Source organism: Dermacentor silvarum, chromosome 6 (genome assembly GCF_013339745.2).
Source record: "Dermacentor silvarum isolate Dsil-2018 chromosome 6, BIME_Dsil_1.4, whole genome shotgun sequence".
In the NCBI taxonomy this organism is placed as follows: Eukaryota; Metazoa; Arthropoda; class Arachnida; order Ixodida; family Ixodidae; genus Dermacentor; species Dermacentor silvarum.
Window position 1 is genome coordinate 181,877,247 of NC_051159.1, and position 19,101 is coordinate 181,896,347.

Sequence of the window (19,101 nt, forward strand, 5' to 3'; positions counted from 1 at the left end):
CTTGCACGTCGCCCCCATGGAAATGCGGCCGCCGGGGCCGGTATTCCATCCCGCAACCTCATGCTTAGCAGCCCAACACCATCGCCCGGCTTTGTTTCGGCCTCCAAAACTCGCCTAAATAGTGCAGCCACACACGTGCAGACATGCAAGCTAGAATATACACAAGAAACAACACATTCGCCGCTTACGTGGTTTCATCGCTCTCTAAATGTAAAAATCGTATTACGATCTCTAAATGTAGAGATCGTATTAAAAAAGTGGTCGCAGTTTCACCTGAAAGGCGAAGCATTAATTGCGATAGCAAACTTGTAGAGAGCTATACGGAGTAATGATATTAGCTTTATCAGCTGTATAAACTTGGACATGCAGCAGCATCGGCAACACGCACAACTGTTGTCGACGCCATCGGCGTTTTGCCCGCGTTCGCTCAAAATGCGTGCGGCGTTGGTGACTGTTGCCGGAGCCTGTGATATAAATAGGCACTTGGGGGGGGGGGGGGGGTAAGTGGTTCTTGAGGGAAAGGGAAAGGTTGGCGCTATCTTCTGCAGCCCTTGAGGGAGCACGGCTCAGCGCCAACGGGGAGGGGTAAGTGGGAGCGAAAGAAGGGATAGAGTGGAGACGCCATGGCTGGGCGAAGCAAAACCGGCAGGCATAGGCGGCACGTATCAGGCCGAGATGGAAGGCCTTGGCGTGCTGCAGAGTCTGCAGGGGTGTTGTGCCAGGCCGGTCAGGCCCGGGGTGGAGTGGGAGGCCGTGAGGCCTTCCCGCTTGTAGAAATGTCCTTAGAGGCGTGCGGAGAGCCCTGACGAGTCAAGGAACTCCACGACGCCTCGAAGTGCAGAAAGGTGGTGTCGGCCGGGGAAGAGGAGATCTTCCTCCTTGCCACAGGGGAGGCCCAGGCGGCGGAACTCCTGCAGGAGTGGGCCCCGCTGCTGGAGGTACGCCGGGCAGGCCAGCAGGAGATGTTCGATCGTCTCCGGCTCCCCGCAGGAGCTGCAGGCCGGGGACGTCGCTCGTCCCAGTCGGTAGCTGCGTGCTGCCGTCCAGCTGCAGCCGATGCGGAGCCGGAGAAGGAGCGAGGTCTCCCTGCGAGCCAGGCCTCGCTGGGGAGTGGTCGTGGGGGGCATCCCAGTGCCACCCGTTTGTCTGGGTGGTGGGTCGCCAGGTGTCGCCGCAGCCTCAGTCCTGTGAAGTCGCCCTCCGTCACGGCCCGACTGAGGGGCACAGTGGTGTGGTGGGCGTCCTTCGCCAGGGTGTCGGCTGCCTCGTTGCCCGGGATCCCTACGTGGGCGGGGATCCAGTGCAGGGACACCGGGTGGCCTGCGTCCTGCAGCGCTGTCAGCCGGGTAGACAGCAGTGCGACTCCAAGGCTGGCGCTTTCTGGCCTCTGCAGGCCGAGGAGGGCTGCCCTGGAGTCGCAGAGGATGGCCGCTGGTACCCCAGGAAGCTCCTCAGAGAGTAGGTCGACGGCCAGGTGGAGGCCTGCCACCTCCGCTGCAGTCGAGCTGGCGTGTCTGGGCAGTCGACACTGCCTGCTCTTCTGCAGGGCTGGTGCCGTGCAGGCCGCCGTGGCAGAGCCGGTGTCCGGTACCACCGAACCGTCGACGTACACCAGGAGGTGGTCTCCGAGGGTCTCGTCCAGGAGGCAGGCGGCCGTCTGCTGCAGGGCGCAAGCGGGTGAGCGCCTCTTCGAAATCCCGGGCAGCTCCGTGGCGATGGGGACAGGAGGCCTCTGCGGTGGGGGCAGCTGTACCGCATTCGGCGGTGGGTTGCCAACCACCTCCTCGTAGAGGCGGCACAGCTGACCCATCCTTGAGGAAGGCCGGGACTGGAGGCGACGCAGCAGGCCTCTGCCATCAGGAGCATGGTGGAGGCGGTCGACGTGCCTCAGCCCCTGCTGCAGGAAGAGGAGCGACAGGGGCCATGCTCCAGCCTCCGCAAGGGTAGCGGCAATCTGGGAGCTCCGGGGGATGCCCAGGCAGAGTCGGATGGCCGCCCGGTGCTGCAGCTCCAACTTTTCGAGGCGGCGTGGCGGCAGCGCCACCAGCGGGAGGGCGTACCGCAGGCGTGATGTGGCCGCCGCCTCGTAGAGCCGCAGGGCCCACTTCACCGAGCAGCCCTCTCCATGAGCAAGGAGCTGCGACACGGCCTTGCGGACCCTGATGGTCTGGGTCTGCATGGCCCCGACTGCCGGTCGCCAGGTTAGCCGGTGGTCGATGCGCAGCCCAAGGTACGACACAGTCGTACTCCATGGGATGCGCACGCCTTCCAGCTGCAGCCGGGGAGCTGAGCGCCGTGCCGCTGCTCTCGGGTGGACGAGGAGGGCCACCGTCTTCCCCGTCGAAACCGAGAGTCCGATGCTTCCCAGGTAGGCGGCCGTGGTGTCCAGGGCTCTCTGGAGGGCCAGGCACACGTGGCGGCTTGACTGTGGCGGTCCCCGCACCCACAGGGCGATGTCATCCGCGTAGATGGAGCACTCCACCTTGTAGTGAGGGTCGGTCGGCAGTGCAGCAGGCAACCGGGCCAGGGCGAGGTTGAAGAGAAACGGGCTCACCACTGACCCTTGTGGTACGCCTGCTGCGACCGGACGGGGAGTGCTCCTTGCATGGCCCACGCGGACCCTGAGGGTGCGGTCGTTCAGGAACGATGACAGGAACCGCCGCAGGTTGCCGCCAATGCCCAGGAGGTCCAGAGCCTGCTGGACGACCGCATGTGGGAGGCCATCGAACGCCCCCTTGACGTCGATGAGGAGGAGCATGGCGAGGTCTCCGCTGGCCCTGGCGTCCTCCAGGGTGGAGACGACGTCTGCGATGGAGTCCGCAGTGCACCTTCGGCGCCGGAAGCCTGTCTGCTGGTCCGCGAGGAACCCGCAGGCGCGGGCCACCCATTCGAGCCGTGCCAGAGCAATGGCCTCCATCACCTTGCAGGCAGCGGAGGTGAGAGAGACCGGTCGGTATGAGGACAGCTCGTTAGCCGGCTTATTGCTCTTCAGAATGGGGGCCACGATGGCTGTGCGCCAGGCCTCCGGCACCTGTCCTGACCACCAGATGTTGTTGTAGCAGTCGAGCAGGCGTCGTTGTTCACTGGTGGCCAGGTTGCGGAGCATCTGGAGTGTCACTCCGTCTGCTCCCGGTGCACTGCGACGCTTGCCCCTCCTCAGGGCCGTCTGCAGCTCATGGAGAGTCAGTGGGTCCTGGCAGATGGCCGCGATCTGGCTGGTCGCCCACTCCGGATGCAGCTCCAGCAGGCAGGTAGGCGGGTTGGCAGGGGGAAGTCCGACCGGCAAGATGGCCGCAGCGAGGGCAGCCGGGGGGGCGAAGTGGTCCGCTAGCAACTCCGCCAGGGCCGCCTCGCTGATGCCCAGCGAGATAGCCACCACGAGGACGGGGTGGCGGTTGACCTTCCTGCCGGTCAGGGACTTTAGGAGGCGCCAGGCCAGGGGGCCCTTGGAGCGGTTCTCGATGGTGGCGCAGAGGCTCCCCCAGCTCTGGCTCCTTCTGCGCCTGGCCTGTCGTCTGCAGCGGGCATCCGCTCTCCTGTATTCGGTCCAGTGCTCTGCATTGCCCGTCCGGATTGCTCGGCGCTCCACGCGTCGCCTGGACGCACGGAGGTTGAGCAGGAGCAGATCCGGGGCAGGAGTATCGGGCAGAGCAGAGCACTGGACTGTGGCTGCCTGGGCGCACTCCATGATGACACTCAGGAGGTCACAGCCATCTTCCAACTCACTGCAGCGCTTCCTGAACAGGGACCAGTCTGTGACGTGGTATGTTCGTGACCTCGGCCTTCTCCCACACCCGGGGGTGATCAAGATGGGGAAGTGATCAGATCCCCAAGTGTCGGGAGTTGTAGCCCAGTCATAGGAGCGCTGCTCGGTGGTGAGGGAGAGGTCGATGGCTGTGCTCACCCCACGGCGGACGTACGTGGGTCCTCCTTTGTTGAGTACCACCAGGCCTGCTCGGCTGATGGCGTTGCAGAGGTCCCTGCCTCGGCGGGTGCACCTGCGGGGCACTTGGTGCCGCAGCTAAACGTCGCCTCCCTTCCCTCCCCCTCCCCCACGGCTTCTCGCGCGTTGGAAGAAGGTGCGTTTGCTCTACATATATGGTGATTGTAAAGGAGAAAAGAGACGCCTACTTCTGCAGCCCTTAAGCGAGCACGGCGCAGAACGCGCGTTTGTTCTCCGCCGTGCGTTCACTCCCCGTGAAAGACGCGCCCCTCGCGCCCTTTCACTCGCACATACAGCGTTCGGCGCGCGGCGACGATTTCTTCTCCAAATGACGTCATACGGAACCTCACGGCGACGGCGACGGCGACGCCGACGGCAGAAATCTGCTTTTGAGTGTCCATATAATTGCTATCGCAATAAAACTTGGAGCAGGCTTAAGCTTCGTCTGTAAGAGTGGAACGTGATAGCGTTATTGGATGCCGTTGGCACCGACACCGTATTTTCTGCGACATGGGGCCCGATCAAAATTTAGAAAGGCTCGGTTTTCAACGTTCCCCTCAATGTTGCCCAGAACCAAAGTACAGCGAAACACCATCAGAATTGGAGGACGCTTAAGCTTCGCCTTGAAGAGTGGAACGCGATAGCATTCACAGATCCCTGGCTGCTTATAAGGCTTTTTTCTCGTATATTCAAATTACAATCCGACGTTATCACGTCTGTAGGCTGTGATTAAGTCGTGCTTTAAGATTTGTCTGACAGAATTTACTTTGACAAATTCAATTTTTGTTCACTAACGCCTTGCGCAACGCGAAGGGCCCGCCCGGTCGGGGTGATTCGGCATGATGTGGTTCGACATGATTATTCCCGCCAGACGCCGATGCTTACGCCGACACCGATACCGACGCCGGATTTTCTGCGACACGGGGGCCATAACGCTATCGCGTTAAAATAAAGAACTAAGGAAATACACAATGCAGCGACCGTTCTGCGCAATTTTCTCGCATGCATTCTTTCCCGACGCTCTAGACCGAGTACTGTGTTTTTCCCTGCGATTCATGCAGGGACAGGAACCTTGAAGCGTGAATAAATGGATTGCCGCATATAACTCGCATAAACCGAAGTTTCCGCAAGCCGATCTGTCGCTGCAGGCGCCCAACCTGCACGTGTTTGAACCTGCGCGACAGACCATGTCGACAGTGGCAAATGCACGCGTATGTCACCGTCGTTGTGTCACTACGTGCCGGTGTGTGGAGACTACCGTGACCACCGAGTTTCGCGTCCGCTGTGAGCGCTTTAATCGATACACCGCTTAAAGGCAACTGCTTTGGTTGGGCTACGCACAGTTTCTGAAAAAGTCGCGGTTTTTATAGCTGCAAACAGCCACACATCTGCGTCCCACGTACTCGTGCTCCACAAAGGGAAGATAAAGCTGAAGTGAATCACTGTCAAATTCGCCGCCTTTTTGAGGCTGTCCTACAGCACTGACGTATTGTATAGCGCGCCTAGTCCTCATCTTAGCACGCATGAGAGACGAGGATTCACTTTGTTCCTCCTCGTTTCCACACTGACGAAACGGCTCCGCATTTATTCTTCCATCTCGCGACATGCCCAGATTGGCACGCGGTATCACATACGTCAAAAAAATTTACATCACTCAAATTTAGTCTACCATTCGCGCTTCCATGTAAGAAATTAAAGCTAAATTCTGCTCAAGAAGTGCCGGTATGACAGAAAGCGTAACAAACTTCAAAGGAACAGCACCGACGGTGGCTACGGCCTCTAATTGTAAATAAACCCATATATGCTTTATCTCCAACAAATTGTCATTTCTGTTTGTGTGGAAATGAATGGGGCCCCCGTATTCACAAGAAAGTTCTCACGCTAAATCTGTTCGTATGAGCAGTTGCCAGTCAATCATGATGTTTGACATAACATTAGCGCAGCCGGCCGGCCAATCGTATAAACAACACTTGATTACGAACGAGAAGCCTTGTGAATCCGGCCCTCAACCTTCAACCGTTTAGGCCTAATGGTGAAGTGTAAAGACGTATCACGGCCCTGTTCACACATGCAACTGTTGCACAGCAAATAAAGCACTCGCTGCAGCGGCCTGCACTGCTTCTCAGCACGAGGTCGCAGGTTCGACTGCTGGTCGCGGTGGCCGCAATTCGGAGCCCTGACTATGTCTCTCATAACCCGTTCCAGCAGTTTTGAGACGGTCAGTCCCACAATTTAATTTGAACAGCGTGTAAAACAGTAGCGGTAAAAAGGCGAGTCGCTCAAGGCAGCAAGTTCGTTTATTTCAAGATTTTGATCGATTAACAAGTTACCTTTCCCGACTGCACACTTCCGTCGCTTACGCCGATGTTGCTTTCTGATTTGCCTTGGAAGCACAAGACACACGCATGTACGCCGTCGCTCTCTGTCGCTGAAACAGTTTTCGCACGAGACCCTTCACACGCCTAACGTTCTTTACTTATTATTTTTTTTTTTTTTTGTGTATTTCGTATACAAGTGGAGGTGACACGTCGGCTTCACGCTGCGCGAGCTAACGGCGGGCCGCGAAAGAAAATCACGCGGCTGCCAGTTTACGCGCCAAAAAGACGCAGGAAAACGACGCAAGAAACAAGAAAATAAGCGCCCGAAATGGTAAAACCGGGTTTGAAGGATGCGTACGCGAACGGGCGGCGGTGATTAGAAAGTGGCTTTGAAAAAATGGCGCGAAGTTCGGGGCGACCGTTGGCGTTGAAACGGGTTGTGGAAAGAGGGCACGGGTGTGCCCTCTGTCATCCCGCTAAATCTGTGCAGCGAAACGAAGGCGGGAGGTGGCGTCTGCCAAGGAACGCACATTAGTGAAGCGCGACGTGTGCCGGCCAATCGCGAAAGCGAATGACAGAACTCTGTCTCTATATGCGCTGTTTCCCGATTGCTTACCTTCTGTTATCATACGAGCGAACGACGTCACAATGAAAGCACAAGCTATGACGAACAATCTGGCATTTTCAGGTGTGCGTCGCCGAATTCACGAAGATATTCAGAAAGCTTGATTGGTTGTCACCGCGACAATCGTCTCGCCATCGCGCCGACCGTTGTCATGTGTGGCGGGGCGCCCGAATAACAACCAGTGGGAAGCACTTCTACGTAACAGACGCCTCGTGAATACGTGGCGAATCCGCGAATGTATTCTTTTGTGAGAACATTGCCACTGGCCGCCCGCCCTCGTTATGACGTATTCCTCGTGATTTACCAGCACCTAGCTGTATTTACGAACGTTACGAGCGTATGACGTGCTTTGTGAATGCGGGTACAGACCCGATGTAGAATACTGCTCGAAAGTACAGGGAGATCTATACATATACTGAAATACGCACGCGGGGTTTGTGGTTATTTTGTGTCGTTCCTGCTGGTTTTACCGCTTATCGATACTAGAGTGCACTGTACTCGTATACACTCTATCGATACTGAGCAGCGCACAAACGCCGCCCAATCAGGACCCGTTGAAGGCGAGCGAGCGCATAGGCTCCTACTGCGCTGCATCGTTTTAGTGCGATAGTATGTCGCAATTAAAGAAAAAAGGATGCGGGGAAAAAAAAAGAAAGATACAAACGGGGAAAGTGAAAAAAGCTAGGACACCAAAGGGGGTGGCGGCTGCTCGAGTAGTCGAGATAGGGTTCGTCACGACATCCGGTGGCTTTCGGACGCGCCGTTGGCGCTTGCGTGTTCGAGCAGCGAGCAGCTGCCGCCGGCGAGTACGCACGTCCCTCAACGTTGTCACCGTCGGTGACCGCCCGACGCGAAGGTTTCCGTGCCCGCGCTGTCTTTCTTCGTGCCGTTGGCGCCTGCTGGCGTTTCTCTGCTTTAACGGCACTGGTTAGCAGAAAGAGCACGCGGAGTAGCCAACCCTCGATGATTGTATGATATAGTAGGGTGGTGGTGATGGTCTTCGTCCATGACACTTGCATATATGGGGGATCTAGGCCAAGAATCAGATACTCTAGGAGGACACACAAAACCAGCTATTCTATACCTAAAAAAAAAACGCAATACAAAACAAAGTACAGTAAAGCAACGTTATTGCGCAACTGAAAAATAAGGCTTCAACTGGGGCTAGTTGGCATGGCTTCGTTCGATCGACTGCGCTATACCTTTCACACAAAATAAATGTGCGCAACATAATTCTGTATTCGAATAACCAGCACTTTCGAAGCCCTCGTCGGTACTGCGTCCGTACGCCAACATCGTGTCGGTCAGCGTTCTCGCCGAAGGCGCTCACGCCTCTCGTGTTTTTGGGTATGCGCTCGACGCTTTGCTCACACGCCGGTGTCGGCTGTCGGTCCGGACAAAACAGTGCAGCCCTAACCGTGTGCGCCCGACCAGTCCCCGCGTTTATTTTGGCTTATTCTGATTTCTTTTTTCTTTTTTCTTTTCGTATGCCGGTACACAGGCCTGCTTCTCTCTTGCGCAAGGCAGACTTCCTACATGGGTGGTTCGTTTGCGCACTCGTTTTACAATGGTCAAGTTCCCTGTAGTCCAGGAATACTGGCAATAATTGCTCGCCCACTTGGCGGTGCCTCGGGCAATCAAGAAACGAATGCTACTTACATGGACAGTTAGGCTAGCTTAACCGATTGTTTTTTTTTTTTTTTTTCATAAACATGTGGCTTATCGAGGTAACACGCACAGGGTTGTTGACGCTTTATTTCTCTTAAATACACTGGCCAGATCCATTGTAAATAAAATAACCCCACTGAGGAAACGACGAAAACTTAGGCGGCTTTGTTTTCAGGAAAGCTTATTTCCATGCGCGATAATTGCGTCTGTGGTGCGTCTTTTTGATTTCACAGCTTTCCACTCAAGCGAATGTGCTGGTATTATCTGAATCCAGCAGCACAACATCTACACAAAGGAGAACCCTCAATAAAGGGCTTACAGCTTTCAACGCTGGTGGACGATGCAAATTTCTGCAAGTAATCATCATTGTCATCATCACCATCACTACCATCGTCATAACCATCGTCCTGATCATCATCACCTTTTTCTGTCTGCTACAGGACGAAGGCCACTGATCTCCAATTACCCCTATCTTGCGTCAGCTGATTCCATCCTATACCTGCAAGTTTCGTAATTCTGTCACACCAACTAGTTCTCTGCCGTCCCTGACTACGCTTACCTTCTCGTGGCGCCAATTATGTAACTCTAAAACAGACCACTGGTTATGTGCCCTGCTCATTACATGCCATGCCCAACTCCGTTTATTCATGTTAATGTCAACTAGAATATCGGCTACCACAGCTTGCTCTCTTAAATTAATGCTCTCTCTAATATCACCGTTTGCTCACTTAAAGTTATGCCTAAAACTTTTTGTTCCATCGCTCATTGTGCGGCCCTTAACTTCTTCTGAAGCTTCTTTGTTAACTTCTAAGTTTCCACCCGAATGTTAGTAACGTTAGGATGCAATGGTTGTACACTTTTCTTTTCAATGATGGCGGTAATCTGCCTGTCATGACTTGGTGATAATTTTCGTGTGCTCTCCAACACATCCTTCAGTAAGTTTCTTTCTCATGATCCGGGCCCCCTGTAACTAATTGGCGTAGATAAACGTACTGTTGCACAGATTCTAAAAGCTGATTGTCAATCACAGATTCTCATTCTCTTTCCAGGCTATTGTACATTACTTTAGCCTTCTGCATAATAATCTTCAAACCTACTCATTCATTTTGACGGCTAGGTCCTCAATCCTTTGTGTCGAGCTATATCCAGCTTGTTGAACAGGACAAAAAATGTCACAGTTTCGCCCTAAGGGCGAAGCAATGAATGCGATAGCAACACAGCAATGTCATACGAAGTAAGGTGAGCGGCTTTGGTAGCAATATGAATTGTAGTAAACATGAGCTGATTAAGTAAGCAGATGTGCTGCGGCGTAAGTAGACCGACATGAAGAGAGACTCGATGACCACGAGAAGGCGCGTGTGAAACGGTGGTGTTGATGAGAAGCGCTGCCCGTGGGCAGCGCGTGCGAAGGGACACACCTGTAGCGCTGCACTGCCGATCCGGGCAGCATTGCATGTGCAGCGTGCGTTGGAAAATGTGGCCCCCGACTATTACTAACTGTGGTGTGAGCGCGCACAAACAAACATGAATAGATCACACTGAATGACTGCAGACAACGACTGTCAAAACGCTGGCAGCAAGCGCATATATACGCCGCAGCAGCGGGCGAAGGTACGTGCGGTCTATCGCTTCAACGGAAACTGAGCGGCGAATGCACAGCGCATAAAGGTCGGAGCCGTGTGGAGATAAGAGACGGTGCGAGCGAGCGACGAGCGCGGTTGTTGGCAGAGTCGAAATGCCCCCCCCCCCCCCCCCCGCTCCCTCCGGCGCTCGCTTCCCGCTTCCTTGCTTGCGCGTGGAAGATTGAGTGCGTTCGCTCTCCGTGACAGCGTGCGTCCCCGCACGCTTCCGCTCGGGCATACGGCGCGCGGCGAAGATTTTATCTATACGGAACCTCACGGCGACGGCGACGGCGACGGCAGAAATCCGGTGGAAGTGTCCATATAATTGCTATCGCAATAAAACAAGTAATCTGCAAACCACCGGTTGCTGAGATGTTCCCCGTTGATCCTCATTAATAACCCTTCACAGTCTAATACATTGAATACTTCTTCTAAGCATGTAGTGAATAGCATTGGAGGGATTGTGTCACTTTTCCTGACCCCTTTCTTCATGGGTATTTTTTTCGCTTTCGATGTGAATAACTTAAGTAGCTGTGGAATATTTATAAATATTCGCTAAGATATTCACGTATGCTTCCTGTTCTCCTTGGCTAGGAAATGCCTCCATGACTGCTGGTATCTTTACCGAATCGAAGGCATTTGCATAACATACATACATACATACATACATACATACATATATATACAGGGTGTTTCAGCGAACACTTTCAAAAATTCTTAAAGGTTGCCTGGGGCAGATAGCACAATTCTAATTCACGAACTGGTCTACTCGAAGAGGCGGACATTACTTGCATAAGAAACTTATATGTATAATCGGATAATTAACAAAAATTCACTAATTAAGTTTTTAACTAATTACCTGATGGCCCATATTGCAATTTGCAAATTGTAGCCGTGGAGTTTGCAAGGCGGATCCACTGAAAACGAATTCTCGGGATGACACCAGTTTTGAGATATTAATTCGCGAACTTTGCGGAGAAATGCATTGGCGTTCCAGTTAGTTTCTTAACAAAACGTCGCTTTATGCATTCCAGCACAAAATTAACTGGAACGTCAATGCATTTCTCCGCAAAGTTTGGGAATTATTATCTCGAAACTGGTGTCATCCTGAGAATTAATTACAAGGGATCGCCTTGCGAACTCCACGGCTACAATTTGTAAATTGCAATATGAGCCATCAGGTAATTAGTTAAAAACTTAATTTGTGATTTTTTGTTAATTAGTCGATTATGCATTTCAATTTTCTGTGGAAATAATGTCCGCCTCTTCGAGTAGAGCAGCTCATTAACTATAATTGGGCTATCTGCCACAGGCAACCTTAAATAAATTTTGAAAGTGTTCGTTGAAACACCCTGTATATATATATATATATATATATATATATATATATATATATATATATATATATAAACTACACGGAGAAGCTGGTTGCAGTCCGCATATTTCTCAATTACCTGGTTGACGACACGAATGGGATCCATTGTTGAATATACCTTTCTAAAGCAGGGGATGTATGAAGAAGGGGTAGAAAGAAAGCTGAAAATTATGAAGACCGAAACTTCTGTCGGCATGCGTATGACCGTCTACAAAGCGTGGTGAGTAACGCGCTTTGTAACGTGGCAGGCCGAGCGTCCAGGAGGGAGAAGTCATATATATGAACCTGCAGTTGCATGTGCAACATGGATTTCAAGTACGTGATACACAAACAGTTCACTATGAACGAGAGTACGCAACATTGTATTGCAAGCTCTTGGAATGTCTTGTCGGTCATTCTATGGATGGAGGATACGTGTTTATCGAGAAATCGATGGCTCATTAGCCCGTTTTGGGAAGGGGTTGAGGGAAAGAGAAGGAACTGTGTAGTTGAGCGCTCACGAGGAAGTGCAATGGCGGAGCACCAGATAATGTCGTGTCTCTCTTCCTACTTTGTTTGTCCGTTTCATGAATATTTTTAGAGCCGTGTCCACAGAACGTGTCAAGGCGCGTGTGTGTGCGTTCATTTCAAGTTGTGTCAGAGCTTCTGTCGTGGACAGACGCGCAGGTCATCCGTTGCTGCCGCGTACAACGCGACGCACACGGTCAACGAGCGAGGAGTGTGTACAGAACCGAGAGACGCTGCCGCCCCACGTGACCACGTAACCGCAACAAACAAAAAAGTGGGCGATATGAGAACGCCGAACAAAGCAAGCACACGCGTCGCGGTGGTTCAGTGCGCATGGCGGTCTGCAGCCGCAAGAGGTCAAGGGTTCGATTCCTGTTTCCAGAAAAATGCAACACGACCGAGTACTTACATTTGAGCAAGTAACGCAAGTAGGCAGAATTAATCAGGACTGCTCTCACTACCGCATTCATAGCCCGCAGTGGCAGCTATGGGATGGGTGAAAGGAGGGGTCCCGGAGGGTGGAGAGGTTGCAAACAAAAAAAGCCTTCATATGAAAACCTTTAATGTATTAACGCGTGACAGAGGCGTCGGTCGCTACGATAGGATCGCCATGGCTCGAATAAAAAGTGATTTACCGATATGATTCTCCCCAAAGCTACGCACGGCCTCTAAGAGGCGCCGTATAGTTACGAGGCTGTGATTACATTGAATGCTCGATCAGCACTCAAGGAGGCAAATTAGCTTCAAACATTCTTGTGACTCCGGAGACGCATGGAGGTTCTTCGGCATTTCTTTTTCGTAATCACGCTTCCGTAATTTTAAGCTGTGTCAGTTTAGTTCATTTGTCTCAAGTCCACACCCACCATTATGTACCTTACTAAGTCCTATAGTACTATCCGAGACTTCAATGTGGATTAGTCGCTTATAATATCCGAAACTCGCCGACGCAAGATCCCTTCCACCGACGACCAACGGCTTTTCCTGTTCTCTCGCACGCGCACACCGAAAGAATATAATAATAATAAAAAAGAAAAAAAAAAGGTGAGCGAAGTACCGAGCGTGCGAAACGAGCGAATCGCGGCTGCTGGCGCAATCTCGACCGCCGCCGGTCGTTTCCTTTCGCCTCCGCCGCCAGATGTTCCGCGCCCAAGAGGGTTCATGGTACGCCCGACCCCCCGACCCCCCTCCTCTGTTGCTACGTGCACGCCGCAGACCAAGGGGGCAGCAGGTTGGGATTGTTTCCCAGCCCCGCGCGCTCACGCAGTCTCGTAGATCTAATCATTACGTCAACCAGTGCTAGTGGAGGAGAAGTAGGCGTTGATAAGGCGTAGGAAGGGGCAAACAAAGATGGACAGATTAGTCTCAATTTGCCGTCGCGTGGGGTTTTTCGCCAACTACCGGTCAGGGATAGCCTTTTCGGTGGGCACTAGAAGTTCCACTAACCGTCATGTGTGCTTCTACGGTTGGTTTTCTGGCGCGTAATTTTTTGCCTGCTCCTCTTTCGATTGCAAGTGTCCATCATGCGAATATGCACCAAGATGCAGATGAACACGGTTCTGAAGTGCGAATGCGTTGACCTTGCGACTTGCAGGAGTCGGTAAGCGTGGCGCTTATGAATGCTCCTAATTATACCGGTGAATGCGAAACGCATACGCGGAGTGCGACGACCGGGAACGCGAGATAACAGCTTTTGCATCTGATTGCGCATGACAAACCACGCGTTGATCATACTACGTGGCCGAATTGAAGGCCAACTGGGACAAAATGTTGGGCCGCGTAAAAAGCCTAATTTAAGCTAGCGTAGATATACGGGGTGACCATTTTTATGTTCACCGGCATTTTTTTAAAAATCGCCTCTTGCAGTTAACATAATTCTAGTCCTTGATCTGGACTATTCAGAGAGGTGGACATTACTTGCACGAGAAATCAAAACACATATTCAACTAACTAAATAAAATGCAGCAATTAAATTCTTGATTAACTACTTTTCGGCACATATTGCAATTAACGAATTGTAGCCGGTGAGCTTGAAAGGCGCATCCACTCGGAATTAATTTCCAAAATAACACCAGTTTGTAGGTATGCGCCGTCAAACTCGCCGTAAAAACGCACTGTTGTTCTACTTACTTTTTAAACAGAACTCTCTTTTGTACATCGACGCTCAAAGTAGCTGGAACGCCCATGTATTTCGTCACACACTTCGGGAAATAATACCTCGAAAATGATGCCATCCTGAAAGTTCATTCCAAATGAATACGCCTTGCAAACTCACCGGCTATAATTCGTAAATTGCAATATCGCCGTAAAGTAATAAGCTCAAGGACGAGAATTGTGCTACCTGCCAAAGGCGATATATAAAAAATTCCGAAAAGCTTAAAAATGATCACCCCGCAGAACAGCCTCCATGCAAAGTTTGACTAGGCGTTCTCGATGCCGTAATTGAAAAAAAGAAAGAAGCGCTGGGCCAATACCGGTCGCCGGAAGTGACGAACGACAAAGAACGTGCGGGTCCTCCTCATCACCTGCGAGATTAGGCGCCATCCGCGGATACCCGAGCTGAAAACTCTCGAAGGCAAGGTGCTGGGACTTCCGTCATATCTGCTAACCACCAGATGCACGCGTCGCCCACTTAGGTGCTATGCAAAGGCTTCTAATAAGAAAAACATACAGTTACTAGCCCCACAAGTTTGCCAAGATTGCTTCAGTATAGTATGTACTACTCATTTATAACCCATTGCACCAAAGTTCTGTTGCACTTGGTCTTTAAAGCACACACATGCGCTGAATATATACGATTCCCTTTCGTATCGTTCCGTCGTTGTTGCGAGCGGGCAAACACGCTGTGATCATGACCGCACTGAACGAATTTTCCTTAAAAATGCGTTCTACTGCTAAAACGAAAGTGCGTTCTGTTCGTTCTAACCTCAGAAATAATATTGCCATACAGTTCCCGTGTCATGTCAATTGTTAGAGGTCGTATTGAATGCCATTAATTATCCTCTAATCTACAAGAGTTGATGGCTGCTTCTGCTGTATGTTACGCACCATGATAACACTGCCTGTCATTACTAAATAGTAGTAGTGCAATCGCAAGATCGGTAGCGGTGCTAGTATCGGGTACTATTTCTACTGACACACAAGGATACCAATTCCAAATGCCATGGCCATAATACTTCTACCACGAATACGCGTCGACAACAGTACTGCTATATATACTTTTGCTGCCATCACTGCTGCTGATGACGATGTAGAGCGCATAGAGCGTAATTTGGCTCGCGAATTGCTGCCTGGCACCCGCAGGCCGGCCACTAAGCTCTTCTGCCTCCGCAGGGTCGGGCGACCGGCAGGCGCCGAGCGCCGGGGTCCCGAGGCGGCGGCCTCCCGGCCGCCTTCACGTCGGCCATGGCCGCTCCTCGGCGGGCCGTGCCAGCGAGGAGCCGCTGCACGCAGACCGACCCCATGGTGTGCAGCTGCGCTTCCTACCCTCCGACCACCGGCGCCATCCACCCGTGGCTCCTGGACGGAGCCCCGAGACCCACTGCGCCTCCGCTGCCCGATGCGGCGGACCTCCTGCGACTAGCGGAGCCGCCCGACGTCTGGCTCGCCGTGGGTCCGCAGACTGGGGAGACCCGGTCCATCCGGGCGCACGCTGCTGCGCTGAGACAGAGCGTTGTGCTGCAAGACTTGCTCGGACAGTGCGAGTGCAATGATCTAGCAACAGAGGTCGGCTGCCAGCCAGTGGCCGACGCTCGGCGACCGACCAGGACGCTGCGAGTAGTCTGGGCAGACCCTGACGCCTTCGAGAAGATGATCCCGTGAGTGGGTCATTTCTCCTTTGACACACGGGCGCAAGCACTACAGGGTCGCTCTTCGCACATGATACACGTATAGCCTGTGTATATACCTGGATAACCGAAGCGTGGATAATGATTTTCGTATTGTGATTGCACTTGCGAATGGTTTGATGTACTCGGCGAACGGGCGCTATCAACTTATGTGCTTTCCGCTGATTTCTCTTTCAACCTCATCAAATATTTAAATCGTGGCTCAGGATTGCCACTCGCTGAGAACGAGAAGCATGAGAGGGCTTTTACGGCGAGCTGAGTGCGAACTCTATTGTGCGTTTTTATTTTATATAACAGAATTTGTGTATCTGACAGCGTTGCATCACTATACTAAACCCATGACCCAACGCTACGCATTCAGTGCTTGCTCAACGCTGTACAGATTGCATGGGTCACGCTAATGATGCAAGCGCACGTTCACACAGCTCATCTTTACACGTCTGAAAGGAAGTAACGAATCATCCTAGCTCGGGCTGCTTCGTATGAAGGAACACCGCTTATGGCATTGTTCACAAAAAAAAGAATAAAAAATGTCACAGTTTCGCCCTAAGGGCGAAGCAATGAATGCGATAGCAACACAGCAATGTCATACGAAGTAAGGTGAGCGGCTTTGGTAGCAATATGAATTGTAGTAAACATGAGCTGATTAAGTAAGCAGGTGTGCTGCGGCGTAAGTAGACCGACATGAAGAGAGACTCGATGACCACGAGAAGGCGCGTGTGAAACGGTGGTGTTGATGAGAAGCGCTGCCCGTGGGCAGCGCGTGCGAAGGGACACACCTGTAGCGCTGCACTGCCGATCCGGGCAGCATTGCATGTGCAGCGTGCGTTGGAAAATGTGGCCCGACTATTACTAACTGTGGTGTGAGCGCGCACAAACAAACATGAATAGATCACACTGAATGACTGCAGACAACGACTGTCAAAACGCTGGCAGCAAGCGCATATACGCCGCAGCGGGCGAAGGTACGTGCGGTCTATCGCTTCAACGGAAACTGAGCGGCGAATGCACAGCGCATAAAGGTCGGAGCCGTGTGGAGATAAGAGACGGTGCGAGCGAGCGACGAGCGCGGTTGTTGGCAGAGTCGAAATGCCCCCCCCCCCCCCCCCCCCGCTCCCTCCGGCGCTCGCTTCCCGCTTCCTTGCTTGCGCGTGGAAGATTGAGTGCGTTCGCTCTCCGTGACAGCGTGCGTCCCCGCACGCTTCCGCTCGGGCATAGGGCGCGCGGCGAAGATTTTATCTATACGGAACCTCACGGCGACGGCGACGGCGACGCCGACGGCGACGCCGACGGCAGAAATCCGGTGGAAGTGTCCATATAATTGCTATCGCAATAAAAAAAGAATAAAAAATGGTTAACCTTGCACTCGGCCGCGCAACGCTTGAAACCGCGAAATTGGGCGATCGTAGCCCAGCATTTTCCGGAAGTGCGCGTGAAACTTTTCATATTATGACTCATGATGATGATAATTTCTTTTCGCGCGTCTCGGACTTGCGGCCGTCACTGTGCGTTGAATAGCGCAGCTTGCAACACCGACACCGCGTTGCAATGCCGACACCGCGTTCCACCATGTTGCAAAGCCGACAAAGCGTTCCGGCAGACCCGCTCCGTGAATGCGTCTCTCTCTCTCTCTCTCGCTCTCGCTTTATTTATCTCTCTCCCGAGCTAAGCGCGCAAAACCTCTTCTTCGCCTCGCAGAGCGCGGGCGATAGTTTCTTGATAGGAACCACAAATTACGGCCGGCTTAAAGAGCTTCGCTGTATTGCGTTTGGATTGCGCATTCGGACATGACGCTTTAGGAACGGAGCCACTGACAGTCTGGGTTCATTTGCTCAGCTTCCTGTACGGACGGGACGTGCGCCTCGAAGACGTGTCCTCGGCGCTGGATGTGATGCGCGTCGCCCATGCCTTCGCCGTTCCCGGGCTTTTCACCGTGTGCCTGCGCTACGTGGGCAACCACGTGGACAGGGAGACGGCGCTGTCAGCGCTCACGCGGCTCTGCGAGGTCTCCGGCGGCGGCCCTGCCGTGGACCTGCAGCAGAACCTGCTGAACGAGACGCGCGCCCGCTGCCTGGACGTGGTGGACCGCAACGCCGAGTGGCTGCTCGCTGGCGCCACCTTCGAGTGCTTGCCCCGCAACATCTTCGCCCTCGTTTTGGGCAGGGACTCCCTGTGGCTCAGGTTCGGAAAGTACATACTCACCAACCACGCATGCACGCACACGTGTCTAGTGGGCAAAAGGGAGACACCCCGGTTCCTATTTAGAACTCAACTATCACTCCTTTTAACAAACTACTGGCTATAATTTCATGGCTTTGTTTAGGAAGAAAAATATCTACCACACCTAGCAAAAGACTACAGGATCGAGTCGTAATGTACAATGAGACAGTTTTTGAAGAAGGAAATGTTGGGGGAAGTGGTCCTCTTACACTTTTACTCTGGTACACTATCGGCCGCGGAGTCACCCACGTAATCACTGCGAGGTGCAGTGACTGACAGGGCGTGTGCTTGTACGCGGATCTCCAAAAAGCTAGGAGCCAACATGTCGAAGTTGCTGAACCATATAAATTGGTCGTTACAGCTTGCAATGGGCGACCTTCACCACGGGGATGGAGAGTTATGACACATTCTAAATCTGCCTCCGTTGCAGTGTGCGACACGAAGCTACTGCGCGTGGGTAACGAAGCCAGAGCTAGCTGTGCGCATGCAGCGATGTAGAAATGGCAAAGTATTGCCTACAGCGTCACGTATTGGACTATCTGCTAGAATTGCTGCGCACATACAACTTGAAAACACCTAGTAGTACGAACCGAGTATTCGGTAAACGTGTTTCCTTAGCATTTCGAATCTGACACTCATCTATACGTCCGGATTTGAACACGCGGTTGCTGGAGTCGGAAAAGGTTGCCAAGCCACGCTCAACTGTCAGGGAACCCGTTTGCCCAAGTCAAGCGCAAGGACTGGAGCATGCTCATGCGTACGCAGATTGTTCACTTGCTCTCTTTTCCTCGACCTATCCTTCACCGTTGTGTGCAAGGTAGCAAACCGGATGCTCGTCTGGTCGGCCTCCCAACCTGTCTTCCTCTGCTATTTCTCCATCTATCTTCTGGCTTTTGCAGAACGTTCTGGCTTGGTCCAGCGTTGATTCTTCAAGATGCTTCCTGTACGCGACTTACCTTCACTCGGTCTTCACTAACT

At 52.7% G+C, this 19,101-nt stretch overlaps 1 protein-coding gene across 3 annotated transcripts in view; it reads left to right on the plus strand.

The window, feature by feature from the left end:
* Positions 1-19,101, plus strand: part of LOC119456496 (BTB/POZ domain-containing protein 6) — a 112,243-nt gene that overhangs the window by 86,355 nt on the left and 6,787 nt on the right. For all 3 annotated transcript variants that reach the window (XM_049669906.1, XM_037718313.2, XM_037718314.2), the window contains 2 exons: positions 15,389-15,873; positions 17,740-18,084. In XM_049669906.1, coding sequence (XP_049525863.1) covers positions 15,389-15,873; positions 17,740-18,084 — 830 coding nt within the window. The remainder of the gene's footprint in view (positions 1-15,388; positions 15,874-17,739; positions 18,085-19,101) is intronic.